Source organism: Lepisosteus platostomus, chromosome 21 (assembly GCF_059453375.1).
Source record: "Lepisosteus platostomus isolate fLepPlt1 chromosome 21, fLepPlt1.hap1, whole genome shotgun sequence".
Lineage (NCBI taxonomy): Eukaryota > Metazoa > Chordata > Actinopteri > Semionotiformes > Lepisosteidae > Lepisosteus > Lepisosteus platostomus.
The window spans coordinates 18,432,798-18,450,990 of record NC_142631.1 but is presented as its reverse complement, the minus strand read 5'-3'; the positions used below and the strand labels follow the sequence as shown (position 1 = coordinate 18,450,990).

Below are 18,193 nucleotides of genomic sequence, written 5' to 3'. Positions count from 1 at the left end.
CACTAGGACTTCATTATGGCATAACACATTTTTCATTTCTGAAGCAATGATAGATAAATGGAAAAGGAATATAAATATACAGCACCTATGCCCATATACTAAAGTACTGAATCTCTTTCTTAGAGAAGAAAACTAAGGTATTTTGACTTTTTCCATTAGAAGTTTAATTTCTCAGAATGCATCTTTGGCAAAGAGGATAGTAGTTTTTTTAAATGTCTGAAATTTGTAAACCAATCCAATTCATCTTACATGTTCAACTAAAACTTGATGCTAACTAACGAACCAGCTGGTCTTTGTAGCAAAAAATGCAACATTCATCTTTATTCCGAAAACTTCCCAAATTTCCAACATAACACACCTGTTCCTGCCCCTCCCTCTCTTCCTTCCTTCCCTGCCCTCCGAGTTCTGTGCTCTCTCTGGGAACAGCTTGGAGGGAGGACTAGGAGGGACACGCGTTCTCAGACGGAAGATGCATTTCCTCTTTTTAATTTCCTTTCCACAAAGAAACCTGCACACAGTTGAGAATGAAAAGATCGATAACAGACAGCAACATTCATCAATTACTAAGATCTTCAGAACTGCGTTAAGAGAATTGTGCTGTGCCCAGACAGACATTAGACAACGGGGAAATTTAGAAGGAGAGAAACTGTATTGTCTCAACACTCCCATCAAGGTCCCTCTCTGGCTGCACCACTCTAAAAATAAAGTGTTCCAAATTAAATTGCACAAAAAGCTATTGTGCATTTAATATCATTTATAAAAAAATATTTTAACAATTAAAAACTGCACAAAATACAGCCAAAAAATTATTTCTGGGCTATCTTCACTTAGGTAAATTAAATACAGGTTCTGTTTGATTACTGGAGAACAGCCTATCCAAGGAAGCAGTTTTTGCAGTATCAGCATACATTATCATTACAAAATCATTCTGAGAAAAGAAGGAAGTTGTCTTACTTGCTTTTATAGTTATTGAGAGCATCCAGCACATACTGGCTTCTTTCTGTAACAGGAGTGTTGGTGAGCTGTGTGAAAAAGGAACAGTATATATAAAAGCAGAAACTGTATTTTTTCCCACACGGTAGTATTTCAGGAAAGATTCTATTTCTAAAAAAATGGAGATAAAGCATAAAATTGTGCGAAAATAGGTCTGGTGAGGACAAAGGGAGCAGGTTTGGTTCCTGTTCATTTCTGCAAAGCGAAGGCCATGATCTCTCTAGGAACAGCAGCACAAGTTGATTGTTGCTAATTCAACCTGGCAACTCCATTCGTTAGGCAAAGATTAAAAGCCCAACAGCCAAATTTCTAAACTCCCACTGCACTGAAATCCTGGCATCACTGTCTGCTGAGGGTGAAAGGGCTGCCAATATTATCAAGATGAACAACCAGAACTATTCTAGAGCATATTCTAGTAATAAAACATAATGAAGTGATGGATAACATTTTAAGACTTTTTGCAGGTTACAGAATGTGCAAATTTTCGTAACTTTAAAAATCGGCCCTTATCTACATATGCCTACATTTGTTTCACATTTATTGTCACTTTATTCCCACCTAATATTGATTATTATTAATAATGTTAATAATTTAATTAATATTTTCCTTGCACTTGTTAATTACATCTCCTTATTTTGCTCACAAAAGAACAACTTACCTTTCCAAGCTGGAAGTGATCCCAGTTGTTACTAACAAAGTGGAGAATCTCCTCCAGCTCAAAGTACTTCTTTTTACTTTGCACTCCCAGATTGTACAGAGCAAGATGAACCACATCGACCCTGAGGGAACGCAAGGCCCTAAACGTCAGGGTGATCCTCAAGGTCCTATAGAGCACAAACTTACCTCCTCTGAGTTTCATGCACAGTAAGATTTACATACAAACAGTCTGTCTCTACATAACCATATCCATGCAACCTTCGTATTAACTTTACATTTTTAAAATCTTGTCCTTCGGATGAGACATAAAACTGAGGTCCTGACTCTCTGTGGTTATTAAACATCCCAGGGTGTTTCTCGAAACGAGTAGGGGTGTAACCCCGGCATCCTGGCCAAATTTCCCATCAGCCCTTACCAATCATGGCCTGCTAATAATCCGCATCTCTGAACTGGCTTCATTACTCTGTTCTCCTCCCCACTGATAGCTGATGTGTGGTGAGCGTTTTGGCACACTATGGCTGCTGTCGCATCATCCAGGTGGATGCTGCACATTGGTGGTGGTGGAGGGGAGTGTCCAGAAAAGCGCTATATAAGTGTAATTATTATTATTATTATTATTATTTTCATATGTTCATCTCATCTCATCACACTTGCATTTATACTTTTATTTTTTGTTGTTAATTGTGATTCTTTGCAGTTCAAAGATTGAAGCTAGGCCAACATTTCTGACCATTATCATGCCTGAATATACTCAACAAGTGAGGAGAAAAAAAGGGAAAAAAACGTGTAATCTGAAGCGAACTTTATCCTATAAATGCCATAGCAAGCATTAAAAGGTTCATGAAAAAAGAAAGTAAAATTGACAGGCCTTAATAGTCCTGTCAAACTGTAACCATTGTCAAGGCAATTGGTGCTGCAATCTCCCCATGTGTTTGATGTTAACATTGTGTGCAAGACTGTTCCATTTGCCTCAGTCAACAGGAGCTTGGTGTGAAAATCTCATACGCTGCAGATGAGTGAATGCACTCCTGCCCTTAATGTACAAAAAAACAACAGGGTGTTTGCCACTGTCAGCTCCAGTATTTCATTAATGCCAAATCTAGATCTCATGCCTGAAAAATTAGATGAGGGACGTGTCTGGAATATCCTTTGATACAAATTCATTCATGTATAAGACCTCCCCCTTGTGGTTTTACTTTAAAAGTATCAGGAGAACCCAGTGAGTAACAGCTCCGAAACTAAGGAACTTTATCCCAAATTCCAAGGTATTGGTTCTTCTGATTTTTGCTCCAAACAAAGCACTCAATTAAGCAATTAACCTGTTCTCTTACTTAGATGTCTAAAGTATTTTTCTGAAAGTGTGGATTACTCAAAGTATTCGCTTCATTACTGCCCCAGTTACTTGTAAAAAACAACAGAGTCTGGTCAGAATAATCACAATTATGCAGTTAAATTATTAGTCCAGTTGGAAAAAAAACCACAGGTTACTCGGCTTTTCACTAATTCAATATGAGCCCTCTGAACTAGACACTGCTTTGAGGGCAAAACAGCACCCACACTTTATGTAATCACAGGTGAAAAAATAATTAAGACAGATTATGAAAATGACTTCCAGCATAATCCATCTGTAAATAATTATTACCTAAAATACTGATCTGAAAATTTATTTCTGATTGCAGCAGTAAGCTTAAACTTACTTACCATCTTAGGGCTAAACGTTTGATATATTCCACTCCCTTATTGCACACAGCACAGATAAACAAATAGAATCTGTATAAAATAAAGAAAAGGTGCTGTTAAACATCTGAAGGGCTCAACTGATGATTTGTGAACACAAACTTTAATAACTCCAAAACAAACACACGCATTAGAGCATTTCAAGATAAAATCCTGGCCTTGAACATATCACAGTCCTGACATCCCCATCACAATTTCCATAACTACTGTATTTATTTCTTCAAAAGATGATGTTAGTCTAAACATTGCCCATGGGCCATGTTCATACAGTACAATTAACTAAAACATTTTAAATAATTCACGTCTTTTTTGATGCGTCAGAGTTGCCAATTTAGAGGATATATACAGCTGTGTTTACACTCATTAGAAAGGGAAGATTTAACATCTTTAGCAAATCACAACCTCTGGACAATTAGTGGAAAAAACATTTAACCTGTGCTCTTATTGAGATTAAATAAAACAGAAAAAAACAAGAATTTCAGAGCTGTATTCTTTTTTATCAAGGTTAATTAAAACAAACTCTTCTAAGGAAGACTATCCTTTACAATCACAATTAGTGAGCAATTAACTAGAAGATTTAAAGGAGGGACACCTATGTGTATCGCACCCCAGCTGTGCTGCCGATCTGGGTCCAGCTTCACAGGGCCTTATAAGAAAAACTGCTCTGAAATCACAGATCTGGTCAGACCAGAGCTCATCCTGGTGTCCCTGGCAGCTAGTGAATGAAAGAGTCCCCAGAAGGTTTATTGCAAGGATTACAACCTGAAATGCTGCTCCCCATTTATACAGTTGGGTAGACTGGAACACCAGGGGTAAAGTACTGTACATCAAGTGTACAACACCAGGGTAACACCAGGGACTTGAACCTACAACCCATAGGTTATGAGACCAGTGACTTGTCCACTACGTTATTCTGACCCAAATGTCAAATATATCTTAAAAAATATCTCCTTATCCCCTTTCCTGAACATGGCTTGTGCATACTGAGTGAAGGCCAAAGTAATCATGTTGCTAACCATTTGAAAGTTAATACAGCATGGACAAAATTAATTGTAAATTTAATGAGACACTTTAATTCTGCTGCAAATCAACAACCAAGTTAAATTCCTAGAGGAAACATTAAACAACATTAAAAAAACTGAGAAAACCTGCTTCTGATTCACCTCCTTTCCTCATAGCCATCTTAAAAAAAACACATTCCAACAGCTAAGCAGACTGGAGGTCTTTATCCCAACAGGACTCATTTTTCACCACGCACCTGTCTCCAAACATCATGGACTCATGCAGGCACTGCACGCAGGCTTCATGAAACCACTGACGACACCTGAAGCATTGCAGCATCTTAAGGTACCATCTGGGAAAGGAAATTTGACAAAAAAGATTAGCTTTAAATTATGAAATGCCTTCTGTGACCAACTGACATTGAAAGATAACAGTAAGGCAGACACCTTGATTTAATTAGCATGGTATCATTTATTTTGTACATTCAGCAAATGCTTTCCTGCAGTCTGGCCATTGCTGAGAAGAATACAGCAAATCATGGCTTTCAGTACAATGGCAGACGTGCCCAGCCTGCCTGGGGCTGGTTTCATAAGGCTGAAAATGTGAAATAGCTGGGAATCAAGAAGAGACAGCAAGGGGCATGTCTTATTTATGCTCAGGTGTTAAAACAAACATCCTTTCCTCAGCTGAACCCCTTACAAGAAAAAAACAATGAATCCCCGTCTATCAAAACAGGCAAACTTTAAAAAAAGTCAGTCAGCACAAATACTACAATTGAAAAGCATAGAGTGCATTTCAGATGATCTTTAGCAAAATATTTTATCTGCGAGGTTTATGAGATGCTGAACATTGACTACTTAATTCTGACATGAGATGAAAAATGGGAAGAATGCTCCAGTGTTTTTTTTCTCCTGCTCTTTATGCACATTTTGAGCAACTGACTGCTCACAGTTCCATTTTACTGCGAGTCAAGTTTCTTTTAAAGCAAAAGAGATTTTCCTCTGTGAGGTGAGCAGAGGTAGGGAAATGTCAGGAGGTTCTGCCCACCCTGTTTACTCCCACCCAGCTGGAATAAACAGATAAACAACTTTAGGCTAATCAAGCCAAGTGATGGCTCAAGCAGGAAATAGCTGATCAAATAGGTTTCAGGCAGGAAACAATTTTTTTCCCTCCAATATACAGTACAGTGGGCAACGTCTGCCTATCTGCCCCCTCCCTGCCTCTTTGCAGCGCCAGCAAGACACAACTAACACATCCCTCAGAGGAGCCGGCCACATCACAAGGCTGGTGTTTTGCTACAGAGGGCTTGAATGCGGCTGGGGATTCTGGAAAGTGTTAACGCCCACAACACAGAGCATTACACGCACATGTCCTTAACCTTCACTTTTCCTCTTCGATATCCCTCAACACATCACCAGAAGGACAGAAGAGCAGGAAAGGTGGTGACTCCCAGGACACACTTGGTTCAAGCCCTGGCATTGCCACAGGCAGCATACTTAACAACCTTGTCCTCTGTCCTTGGATAAAAGAGTAAAAGACATTTCTCTTGGGGGAGCTTAGTTAGTAGCAATAAAGCCCATTATAAACACCTGCATTTTCCTTAATAGACTTGACTACTCAAGAAGGCTAAAAGCAGTTTTTGCCCAATACCAGCTTAGCTGGGCCTTAACAGCACACAGTAACAGCCTTGGGTCAGCATCTGCAATGTCTATGTGGTCAGCTGGAAGTAGAAATTTTATATGATACATTAAAAAACAGCTGCCGATTACCAACTGGCACAAGCAGAATCTGCTTCCAAAAGGACAACTAAATACTTTAATTATTATTAACTTACTCGCCAGGCCCCCCACAGTAGCAGTAACATTGCTGTTGGTTGGTTCTGTGGAGGGAGTCCCACTCCAGCTCATCTGGGTTGTACGTCAGCACTTGTTTCATTGCCTGCAGTGCTTTCGCAATGGGGCCTTTCTTCAATGCCCCACCTTTCTGCAGAACAAGAGAAAAGCGTGCTGTCAATATGCAACAGCTTCAGGAACCAGCGAGTGATCATCAACGTCTTTTCAACAAACAGTTTCAGGAGACTACCATCTGGGGTGACTAACTTGTGCAAAATACTTGCTATAACCCCTGAGAGACAGGAGAAGCCCAATGGGTAGTGTCCTCTTTCTTGATAAAAAGGGCACCAGGTGTCGACATCTAGATTGACATTTTCATCTTCACAAGAAGGAAGGAACCAATTGACAAAGCAGAAATCTTTTACAAAGAGGAATAATTCCTCTTTAAGATGTTTGCATTCTGTCTGTAAAATTCTGCCTGAGCATAGTATGAAAGATAAGATCACTTTATTAGCCATATACAGTTTCTTGCATTAGGAATATTTGTCTTTTCACATAACCCAGCTTGCTCTCAATGAAACACACAGACAGGGAGAGAAGCCATTAATATGGAGCCCCTGGAGCAGTTGGGGTTAAGGGCCTCGCTCAGGGGCCCAACGGAGTAGGATTCCTCTGCCAGCCGCCTTCCAGCCACAGGTGCAGATCCTGAGCCACAGAGCCACCGCTCCGCCACTTCAGTTCAGAAAGAATTCTGAACTACAAAACGGTTTTTATGTCATATACCTCTTTTGTGTTTTATTTGAACAACCAATCAAGCAATGAAAACCAAACATAAGAAACACCTTTCATTGAAATTACAGGGTTATGAAAACGAAAAAAAAAAAATTATTTTAATTTTTCTTATTCTCCTCATCTTCATTCAGAGAGGCTGAAAACCCATACAGCCTGTCTCATCTCTGTATTTCACTCACCCTCACCGCTAATGCAAAAATGCACCTCCTGCAAAACCAGGGTGACACATCCAAAGTGCTTTCCACCTGGGGAAGATGACACTGTTGGTGATAACCTGGCAAAGCAATGAAGACCAAGAAAGAAGATTAGCTGTAACATCAACAAATAAATCTGCAATCTGCTGCCTGCTTAATAGCTTCTAACTAAGTCAGTCCCAAGAGGCTGAGTACTTTCTCCTCGGCTTCATTCAGTCACTCAGCAAGACCAGCTTTATGAAAATTAATTATAACCATCAAAGAATCATCTGAGCCCATTTTTCTTTATTTACTATCTTCTCTGCTGGGAATGCACAATGATGAAAACGAGAGACTCGTATTGTTTCCCAGCATACTGTACATAAAAAGAAAAAATATATATTCATGCAGTGCGGGTGGTACTGTGCTATGAACACACATAACAGAAGTCTTACAATTTTTGACTTGCTGTCAAAAAAACAAACACTTCAAAATAAAAAAAATATGATTTTTGCATCTGACTAACCCTGAAAGATTTTTTTTAAGTAAGAGCGGTAAACAGTTTTTTCTTTGTTACTTTTACAGGCCTGGGCTTATAAACGTGTCCCATGACCCTGAACTGGATTAAAGGGGTTAAAAAATGGATGGCATAATAAATTAAATTTATAACAAATTAATCTTACAAATTGACCTCAGAAAGCCTTTGTATGTGTGGGTTACAATTATTTAATATGGCATTTTCAGCACTTTGTCGTCTTGTTTTCCAGTAATAGAGTGCATCACAATCAGCCTGTTTAAACAGCTTCCACTTGAAACTGGGTATCACTGAATCATAATGGGGAAATAGCCAATTTTATCAAGTGCATGGCTCTGGTATATTAAAAAGAGGCTTTAATGTCTGTAGCTAGTAATATACGAAATAGTCTCAAATGTCCTCTCTTCTGGGCTTTAATAACCTTTTCCAACAGCACAGACCAATCCCGATGACAAATTTGAGGTCTCTGTTTAGAAAATTCAACTGCATCATGTTGCAAATTTGCAATCAATACAGGTGCTTCAAACTGATGAATCATCAAGCACAGTTTGTGAATAAGGTGCACTGACTAAGCTTCTGTGATTTGCTCTTATTCATAAAAGCAAAAATTGCCTCCTATCCCACCTTGGATAAATCTAAGATGTCTTTCTAAATCTGAAACTGCCGTATTAGACAGCAGAAAGCAGGTGGTGTAATAAAGAAACTGAATATTTAATCAGGTCCCTTCAGGGAACGTGAGGAGATGAGGAAATACATGTCATTTCCATTTACTCACCTATTCCACATTTGCCACATATGAGGATTTCATTGTCTGACACCAGAGCCAGTCCAGAGCACACGCTACACTTGGGCTCCTCCCCTGGAACCCCAGCTGTGAACAAGTGCAAGCAGAGCGGCAATCAAGAAAGAACAAAACCTTTGAACAATGCTACAGCACTTAAAACTGCACTAAACACCACACCAAGTATCTGCAAAACAGACCTTCACCATAAAACCTTCGGTGGCAATTTGCAAACCTTGCCGAAAGCACCACCTGCTAATGTGAAAGATGTATGGTGTCTCGATGTCTTTGTATTAGGTGAAATGCTCATGGCAGGTCACTTACGCACCCTTTCTTAAAATGCATGTATCCATGGCTGTTGTGGTCTGTACACATAGTTTTAGGTCAGGATTGGTGTAAAAGTTGGCTTAAAGGATTCAGTTTATATAACAGAGTTAAGGTTATATGGGAGACTTCTGGGAAAGCTAAGGTTGCTGCTAGAAGACGTGTTAGTGAGACCAGCAGGGGGCGCTCACCCTGTGGTCTGTATGGGTCCTAATGATGCGGTCATTAAAAATTCCAGGTCTTTCTCAAAAAGAGTAGGGGTGTTACCCCGGCATCCTGGCCAAATTTCCCTGTGGTCCTTACAATCATGGCCTCCTAATAATTCCCGTCACTATACTGGCTTCATCACTCTGTTCTGCTCCACACTGAGAGCTGATGTGTGGTAAGTGTACAATACTGATGCAATATGGCTACTGTTGCATCAGTTGGGGGCTACATGTTAGTGGTGGAGGGGGAGTCCCCATTACCTGTAAGGTGCTTTGAATTGAATAATTAGGAAAGGAACTATCAGGTTAGGTTCTATACGGAACAGGCTAATGCACAGCCCACCTACAGACAACACACAGGTCTCTGTCCCTTGACTACAGCCATCCGCCCAGTGTAGGACGGTGCTCCCAACTCTGTGGCAACAAAACAGCAGCAAACGACATTCCGTCCTGTTTCAGTGCGCATCTGAAATGGAGGGCATTTGCTTTTTACAAAGGATGTTCTTTCCCCTTTCTAAAACAGTGTGTTGCTTATACAGTAACTGTTTTAAAATCCTAGTTGTTACAAACTGTGCTGTCTGATGTGACCTGCAATGTAAAATACAGTAAGTGCTGGACAAAGGCGGAAATGAAGTATCATATTTTCAAAGAGCTAGTGTGAGCTCATGCATTTATGTATACTGCTGGATTTTAGACAAGAAAACTACTGACACATAAGGTGCTGACAGAAATAAAATGTCGGAAACTTTGTTCTGTAGCATTTCATTTGTGAAAGATTTATGGCCTGTCAGACTACATTACTTGTAAACATGAATACATTTCTGAAGCTGTGTTGTGTACCAGGATTATATAAACATGAGTGGAGAGGGAAACATGACAAAAAAAAATATTTTTTTTTGCCAGAAAACAAATAATTTGCTTTCACGTATTAAAGGACTCTTCTGTTTCCTTATTGAAGCAAGACTTGGACCATGCTTAGAATGGTTACAGAATGGTTACAGAAGCATATAGCCTTATTTCCAATTTTTATTCCTAAGGGTAAATACTGTTGGGTTTCCTTATTTTTCTGCTGTAACCTGAACAACTTGTTGTCTTGAGATTCTTTCCCCTGTACACCAAGGGGCGACATTAGAATTAATGACTGATTTGAATGACACTGTGGCCAGAGAGCTACCAACCAAACCATGCTAAGTCTTCTTTTCAGGGTGATTTCTACTGTTTACAAGACAACGGGTGGGCAACATTCCTCATTGCATTCACCAAAAGGTTTGACTAACGCCACATAAAATGCCAGTTTTCTACTAGAAATGCCAATTAAACGTGCATTAATATAATACGATGGCTTACATTTCATTTACAGAACAGCAGGACACCTGGCATTCTGTGGAGTCTGCAGATGAACAACTCTCTTCTCTTCTAACTCATACTCTATTCTGGAGTTTAATTAGTACCATCAACTCACCATGCTGAATGTCCTTAAATAAAACCCAGAATTTGGAGTTATCCTCAAAGGTGACAAAGCAGCTCAGCTTGGAAGTGCTTACCTACACGTACATAACACAAATGTGAAATAAGAGAGAAAAAATCAATTAAAAAAAAGATCAACTTTAGAGGTCTGTAAAAACATTTAAATTCTTCAGTTCCAGGAGCCAGTTTCTTCATGTGCGAGCAAGCCTGTAGGTGAAGGTACTGTAGGCAGATTGAGAGCAGTTTTCAGTTGTTTGAGAATCCTGATGTTCCACCTCTTCTTGGGTATTAAAGTGTCAGCAATGCAAGAGGTCTGCTCCCCAGACAGATAATCTGCTCTCCTAAATCCAGTCCTTACAAAGGCGTAATAGCCATCATTAAAGAAGCCAATGTACATAACACTAGCCATCTTTATACTGTAACTTGTGTAGCTATAGTCTAACGTAGGTAGGACATTGACAGTATAACAATGTTTTTACCCTAATCAAAAACATAAATTTGAGGCATAACCTTGAAGGGCTGAGATTTAATAAAACAGGCGACACAAATTCCACGTGTTACTGCTCGTTTTCTTTAGACCTCCTTTTAAGAAATGGACCTTTCCTCTCCAGCTTCAGAAACTATACAGAAACATGCCTGGACCCACAAGAGTTCTCCAGTGGCAGACATCATTACAAACCACTGCTTGAGCCGAAGATGAAGGAACTGCTAAATGAACAGCGTGTTCGGCAGGTTAAAGAGGAAGTCACTCACTCTCTGAATCCTTCCTAGGTAATACAGCCCGTCTGACCACCGGCACAACACATACTGCCCTTCCGTCACACTGCTCTCCATGTCCGTGCAGTTTTTTCCTTGCTTCTGAGGGGATCTCTTGGGCTCCAACTGTTCATGGCTCTTGGTGCTATAGATACCCCTGTAGGGCTCCAGCATGCCGCTCTCCATGAGCCCCCAGAAATCCTATCGCTTCAAATGAAAGAATAAACATAAAACCTTCAGACGCACTAGCACACCAAAGCAAAACAGCAAACTTGGTGACACACATGAGCATTGTTTGTAGAGTCACAGCAATTCACAAATGTGTCTGTTCGGAAAATAAAACCAAATTACGTAGTGTGAAATACCGTGATATTATTTCTCTTAGGCAGCCCTCACACAATTTGTGTGGTTTTGCCATGTTCTTTAATACATTATTTGATACCCCTGTGTGCTTCAGATATCTCTGTATCATATTTGTAAAACAAATTCTGCAATTTGTACAATCCAATAATCCTAACATCTGTTACATACACACAGTGAAGGAACTGGTTTTTATCTCAGTTTATTCATTAACTCATTATTAAATTATTAACTTAGTCTGAAAGTATCAGGGAATGATTAGGCTACTAAATTTAAACCAAACTGAGATCATCTGTAGAACACAGGCAAGACTTAACGTGCTGTACTAACAGGATGAAACAGAATGAATCCCTTTCATTTTAAGTGCTTTACAGAAATACTTGCAAGTTGAATCATCACAAAGACAACCCCAACCACAATTTAACTGCACAGTATGTGACTTCACTTAAATAACGGTAAGTTACTCAAATGGAAAACAAGGCTTTGCCACTAGGGGCTATCCGAATGAGGTCCGGTTGAAATCGGTGTCTCTGCAAGTGTTAGTTTACAGAGAAAAAACTCATGAAAATAGAAGACAGATATGCAACAGGGATTTCTTAAACTGACAAAAATACTTAGTAAGAAAAAGGTGCAAAGTACAGTTAGCGAAGCTGTTATCTGCGAACAGTAGCGATCAAAATGATATTATTATTTTTAAATGTATCCTTTTAAGTGCCCCAAAGCCTGTAGGAACCCCGCCCCTCCAGCGAGCTGCGAGCTGAGTCGCGCTCTGTCGTAATCACAAACAGCGACAGGGCACGCTGGGCACGCTTTGTTGTGTGTGTGCTGCAGGTTCAAAAGCTGACACGTCCCTTTGGCTTTTTTTGGTAATGCCCCTCAGCAAGTGCAAAAAGCAACGTGTGCCCATTTATATGAAAATATTATTTTCTGAAAGCACAGTGAAGAAGAGTAGCAGAGAACTGAACGCGAATAACTCCCCTCACCACAACCTTTGCAATCTGATTTCACCGATAAAAGCAATACAACTACACAGTGCTCGGCACCTTGCTCGTTATACGCCACACCTCACTGTAAGGCTCCTGTAAACTAATTAACATTTTAAACAGTACGGATGCATTCATCAAAATGTGTCCTTTACTCAACTGCGAAAAGTAAATGCAAAGCCGCGGACGCAACACTTTTTGCAACTTCAGACAAGCAATAAATGACCTTAGAAAATTCATAAAAAGCTACTTACATAAAAAAATAATTATAATGTTGTCAGCCAAAATTACCGAGAGAACACTGCATAGTCTATCGATGTGACAGAACGTGACACAGATGTCTTGAGTGTTTGCGGTTATTTTATAGTTTTTAAGAAAAATCCCGCACCGGAGATGATAATACTGTACTGCAAACTTTGTTTCTAATCGTCCATACAGAATGACTTAAGTATAAACACGGATCTCTAAGAAAGTAAAACCCATGCTTTGATAACTACGAATCCAAACAAATTCAGTCTATTTTATTAAAGCAAAGTTTTTTAAAAAAAAACTTTTATCAGCAAAACCAACAGATATAGCAGATAACATTCGCCTCGTCTTCGCTTACCGATTTAATAGGCCTCCGGAGTGCAGAAAATACAAAACAGAATTTCTTTAAACTCGTTTTGTGTCTCCCATTAGATGTAGTATACTTTATAGCGGGATGCAGGGGTGAAGCAGCTATATCTAAGGTTTCAGATTGTGCAAGTCGCCATTTTTTTTTTGCTTTTTCCCGCGAATCATTTACGTTTTGCTTATGTAATTAACATAGCCCCATCATCATCATCATCATCCAGGAAGTCAGTCTAAACTTCTTTTGAACCCCGTCTCTTGTATCTCACAACATTTTAGCAACGTGCACATATATAATCTTACAACTATAATTAAATAAGTGAAATAATTTGGTATTGAAAGCCAGTGTATTAGATTTTAAACAATATTAAAGTATTAATAGTAGAAACAAATCAACAATAACATTATTAAACTTATGATTGATTGTGTCACTTGGAAGAAGTTCATTGATGTTAATTTAAGATAACATTGTATTTCCTCTTGTTGACACAAATATGGATACAGTTTTGTCTTTGTAAAAACTGGATGATACATATAAGTAAAAAAACATTTTGCACATTTCAGATTTAAATTTTTCAGTTACTGCACGTAAAAGACAAAATTGTGTCAGGCTACGTTGGTATATAAAACAATGGGCCTATTCAAAATAATATTGTGATAACAGAAGAAGAAATAAAAGTGAAATATTAATAAGCTTAACATGTATTTGTTGCATTTAGCGCAGATTAAGTCACATTAATTGAAAAGGATGGGCAATAACATAATACAATTTTAGGAAATTGTAATAGACTGTAGTTTAATGGGACATTCTTTGATTGTTTTGAAACAGACTTCTGGAGCTTGACATGGTTAAATAGTAATCACCAAATATCAATAACATTGTGTCTTTGCATTCTTATATATATATATCTCAGGTTCTGATTGACAAGAACTTTAAAGCCTGAAATAAATCAAGTAGCAATGGAATGGGTGTCTACCTTCGTCCACAAGCATTCTTGCACTGAACTAGCCTTGTCAGATGAGTAGGATGTAATACAGTAGATGCAATGCTACAGAACTCAGTCCTTTTATTCCTGAGGCTATTAACCTGTTTAATTTGGAAAATTGATTGTATGTTTGACTTTGTACTTATTTATTCCTTTCTCATAATACATATATGTCTCTTATTTGTTAATGTGTTCATCTCATGTTACAACATGATTGCATATTATGTTGTCTTTTACCTGCCCGAAAAGCAAATTTTCCATCTAGCATAATAAAAGAAAATAAATAAGTAGGATAGAGTGATTAGAATACAAGTAGAAAATGGTGAAAACCATTTTTTATAATATATAATATAATAGTGTTATTTGAACTGACCATTAAAATCCAGAAGGCAGACTACAGCACTTGTTTTTAAAGAAAAAAACTATGAAGGAGTGACACTGAGCTTAGTGGAAGTAAGCAAAATACATACAGTGTATGGAATAACAAATTTGTCCTTTCAAAAACATTAGCCATTGAGGCCAAAACTGATACAAAGCACTTTTCCTGCCAGTATTACAACAGCAAAAACTGTCATGAGTATTAAGAGATCACCAGTGAGGATGAAAACAAAAATTGCAAAATTATTTAAATTAATATTTTACAGAGGTATTTAATAAGGAAGAAAAAACCTGATGCTCAGCATTAAGCCATCTTGGTATGATAAAGGTTGATGACAGACCCAGAGATATACCCATTCCCAACAAGTGGGACAAATCTGATCTTGGAAACTAAAGACCAAATACTGTAGGTCTATTATATGTAAAAATAAGGAAACATTATCTAGAGGTAAATTAGAAGATAATTTGTGTACTAACAAGACCCTAATAGGGCAGGAAAGAAGATTATGAAAGGCAGAACATGTTTAGCATACAGCACTTGTAAAATGTCTTTGAGCAAGCATCAGCAGCAACTGAAGCAAGCAGCGCTCATGATGTAGTAAAATTAGATATCCAGAAGGGTTTATCATATTCCAGGTTAATTTAAAAAGGTTAATTTTCTAAATAAAAGCTATAGGAAGTGAGAAAGGTGGTGCATGCAAGTAAATTGTTCAAATAATTGTACATTGGAGCACCATAATTAAAGAAGTTACAATGAGATTTATATTAGGCTTTAGCTGCTATTTCAATGTCAATCAATGATCTTGACTTTAACATACAGTAAGTAGACAACTTGTAAATTCTATGGTTGATATACAATTGAAACAGCTAAGAACCAACAAAGAGACTTAGAAACTCTTGAGGACTGGAAAGAACCTGACAAAATTAAATGCAGTCATGAGCACAAATGTATCAGATGAGTGATGCAGCTTTTGTAGGAACCATCTGTGAAACAAATTTTAGGTTAGAATTTAAGTTAGAATTTGACAAATTATTTTCATTAACGCTTGAGATGAAGCAAGAAAGTTAACAAAAATAATTTGTTTAAATTATTTCTCTAAATCATCTTGTATTTCTTAATAAAGGAAACAAAATTCTAAGGTATGCAGTTAAAATTCAGCCAATTACATTATAATTATAAGCAATTTAAGAAAGAATGTAATTAAAACAAAAATAGGACAATGCCGTCCTCGATAAAAAAAATCAAATGTCAGTGAACAGAATTATTCCTTGTCAAAGGTGAATGGTGTATCCTTCAAAAGAAATTATTATTTGTTTTGAAAATACATTATGAGAACAGATTTTGCACAGATGCAAAATCCTGAAAGGTTAAGAGAAAAGACTGCTTCAACCTTGGCAATACAGGACTGAAACAAAGACTAAAGGGCAAAATGGAAATTACAAGAATGTAAATTTAATGCTAAATTTAAAATGAATGAAATATTTTAAAAAATATTTCTGTAGGAATTTTGTGAACCACAGTTCTGAAAACAGTAGAATATTTGACCACTCAACTGTTGGTGAGACTAAGGAAACCCTCTTTACTGACACAGTTGTTTAGAATAGTATGCTTTTTGTTGTATTTTTTTAACACAAATACAACCAAGCAAGAGACAAAACCACACATAGCCACGTGTTTTGATATCAGAAACGTTACAGAACAGTACAGAAGAAATAAGCGTTTTGCTTCATTTCCCTTTCTGCCACCTGCTGGTGCCATTAAGACATCCATACATTTTCAGGATCATCTTTATCCTTAGAGTGTCACAGTGAGTCAGTGCCTCACCTGGCAGGCAGGAGTGCTAATTAAGACTTCAGTACATCCTGGAAAAGACACCAGTTCATTACAGCCCATTAATTCACATCGCAAATCCTTTCTCCAGAGGTTTGATGTTTCACATTTTCACTATTGATGAAAATATAAGCATATCATCAGCAGTTAATCTAAAACCAGATTGGCCAGATTATGTCCTGTTGTCAATTGGATCTGTGGCTAGTGTCATCAGGCTTCTGCCATTAGTTGCCCCATACTGGCCCTCTAATACCTCCTCCAGCAGCAACCTTAGGTTTATAAAGTCTATAGTCTATAGTCATTACTGATACAGAAAAGAACTCAAGCATGCCTCAAAAAAAAGCAAAAACAAGAACAAATGATTTACAAAACTGTTTCATGCCCAAGAAAACAACATTTGGAATCATTTTTCATATTGTCGATGTTATATTGCCCAACAAAATATGTGCTAAGATAATAACTTCAGTTTTCTCTATTTGAAAAACAGTTGGTCTCATGGGTTCAATAATGTTGAATAGCCTGGATCAGTTTTATGGGATCTTTATGTTTCCTGTTTGCAGCACCTGAGGTGTCCAAGTGCAGTACATTTCATAATGCTGCAAATTTAAAGCTTTTGCATTCCCTTGAAATTCACTAAAAACCTCTGAAGTCCTCTATTTATGCAAACAAGACCCACAGAAGTCTTGGTACTGTATATCCTTATACTCAGGTCCTGTTTCCATTCTAAGTCTTTTTTTCTGAAATAGGACTACAACTACATGTACTTTAAGCTCCTGGACTGACTGCTATTTCTTCGTGCAAATACATTGTAGGAAGGGGAGAGAAACTTTGTGCTATATAGCTCCAAGGCTGTAGTATCCAAGCTAAAACAGCTACTTTTAATACCACTGATGTGTCATTAATAATGGTTTTCAAATATTAGAAAATAACAACAAAATGTTTGGACTTGGTTTTCTAAAAACCAAGGCATCTAGGCATCTAAAAATTCCGGATGTAAAAACAATATTAAAAATGTTTAAAAAAGTTTTACTGGTCTTTATGTTGTTCAATAACAACAAGTGAAGTGTCCAGAAAAGCGCTATATAAGTGTAAGCAATTATTATTATTATTATTAATAAAAACTATGATAACAGACTCTAGGTGGTTTTAACAGAAATCCATTCATCCATCTATTTTTCTCCCGCATGTCTTAATGAAGTCTGGAGTAACAGCATGTCAAGTCCAACAGGACCTGAATCGTTTTCCTCCACAACAGATTCTAACTCCTCCGCAAGAACTGCACCTCCAGTCTTTCCTGTGTTGTCATGAATGTCATTTGTCTCTTCCAAAGAAGTACTGTAGGTTAGGCAAATAAGGAGGCAAAATGCAAACAAAGCATGGCAAAATGACGGGTAAAGTTGATTTGCGCAGCAAATTCACACTTCAGAATTTGAGTTGTGAAGATGCGTACAATCTGAAAATGCACACACCAGTAACGACTTCAATCAACAGCATAAATATAACTAAAAATTTAAAAGGCAAATGTTTAAGACGCAGCTCCGGCCTGTGTAGCATTACTTACCAATCATGACAATCTGCTCTGGAAGCTACAATCCTCACAAAGTTGCAATCAAATATCTTGATTTTTCTATATACAATACTTACTGTAGGTTTATCTACATCTAGCCAATAATACTTTAAAATTCTCCAACATTGCTATAAAACTAAGTTTTATTCTTCTTATGTTCTTTTAAGCAAAAATGCTTGCCAATTTACTGTGTAACAGACAACATACTTTTATGCTGACAC

At 37.8% G+C, this 18,193-nt stretch overlaps 1 protein-coding gene across 4 annotated transcripts in view; it reads right to left on the bottom strand.

Moving 5' to 3' along the window:
* phf19 (PHD finger protein 19) overlaps positions 1–13,400 on the bottom strand; it is a 36,385-nt gene extending 22,985 nt beyond the window's left edge. Inside the window, exons 1-11 of one of the 4 annotated variants that reach the window (XM_088615395.1) lie at positions 13,206–13,400; positions 11,253–11,462; positions 10,495–10,576; positions 8,497–8,592; positions 7,193–7,287; positions 6,224–6,372; positions 4,646–4,741; positions 3,352–3,420; positions 1,652–1,772; positions 955–1,022; positions 359–508 (exon numbers count right to left, since the gene is read on the bottom strand). In XM_088615395.1, the coding sequence (XP_088471521.1) occupies positions 359–508; positions 955–1,022; positions 1,652–1,772; positions 3,352–3,420; positions 4,646–4,741; positions 6,224–6,372; positions 7,193–7,287; positions 8,497–8,592; positions 10,495–10,576; positions 11,253–11,441 (1,115 nt within the window). In that variant the 5' untranslated portion in view covers positions 11,442–11,462; positions 13,206–13,400. Of the gene's footprint in view, positions 1–358; positions 509–954; positions 1,023–1,651; positions 1,773–3,351; positions 3,421–4,645; positions 4,742–6,223; positions 6,373–7,192; positions 7,288–8,496; positions 8,593–10,494; positions 10,577–11,252; positions 11,463–12,852; positions 12,981–13,205 lie in introns of those variants that run through there. The other 3 variants (XM_088615394.1, XM_088615392.1, XM_088615393.1) reach the window with 3 other exon arrangements.
* Positions 13,401–18,193: the final 4,793 nt, after the last annotated feature.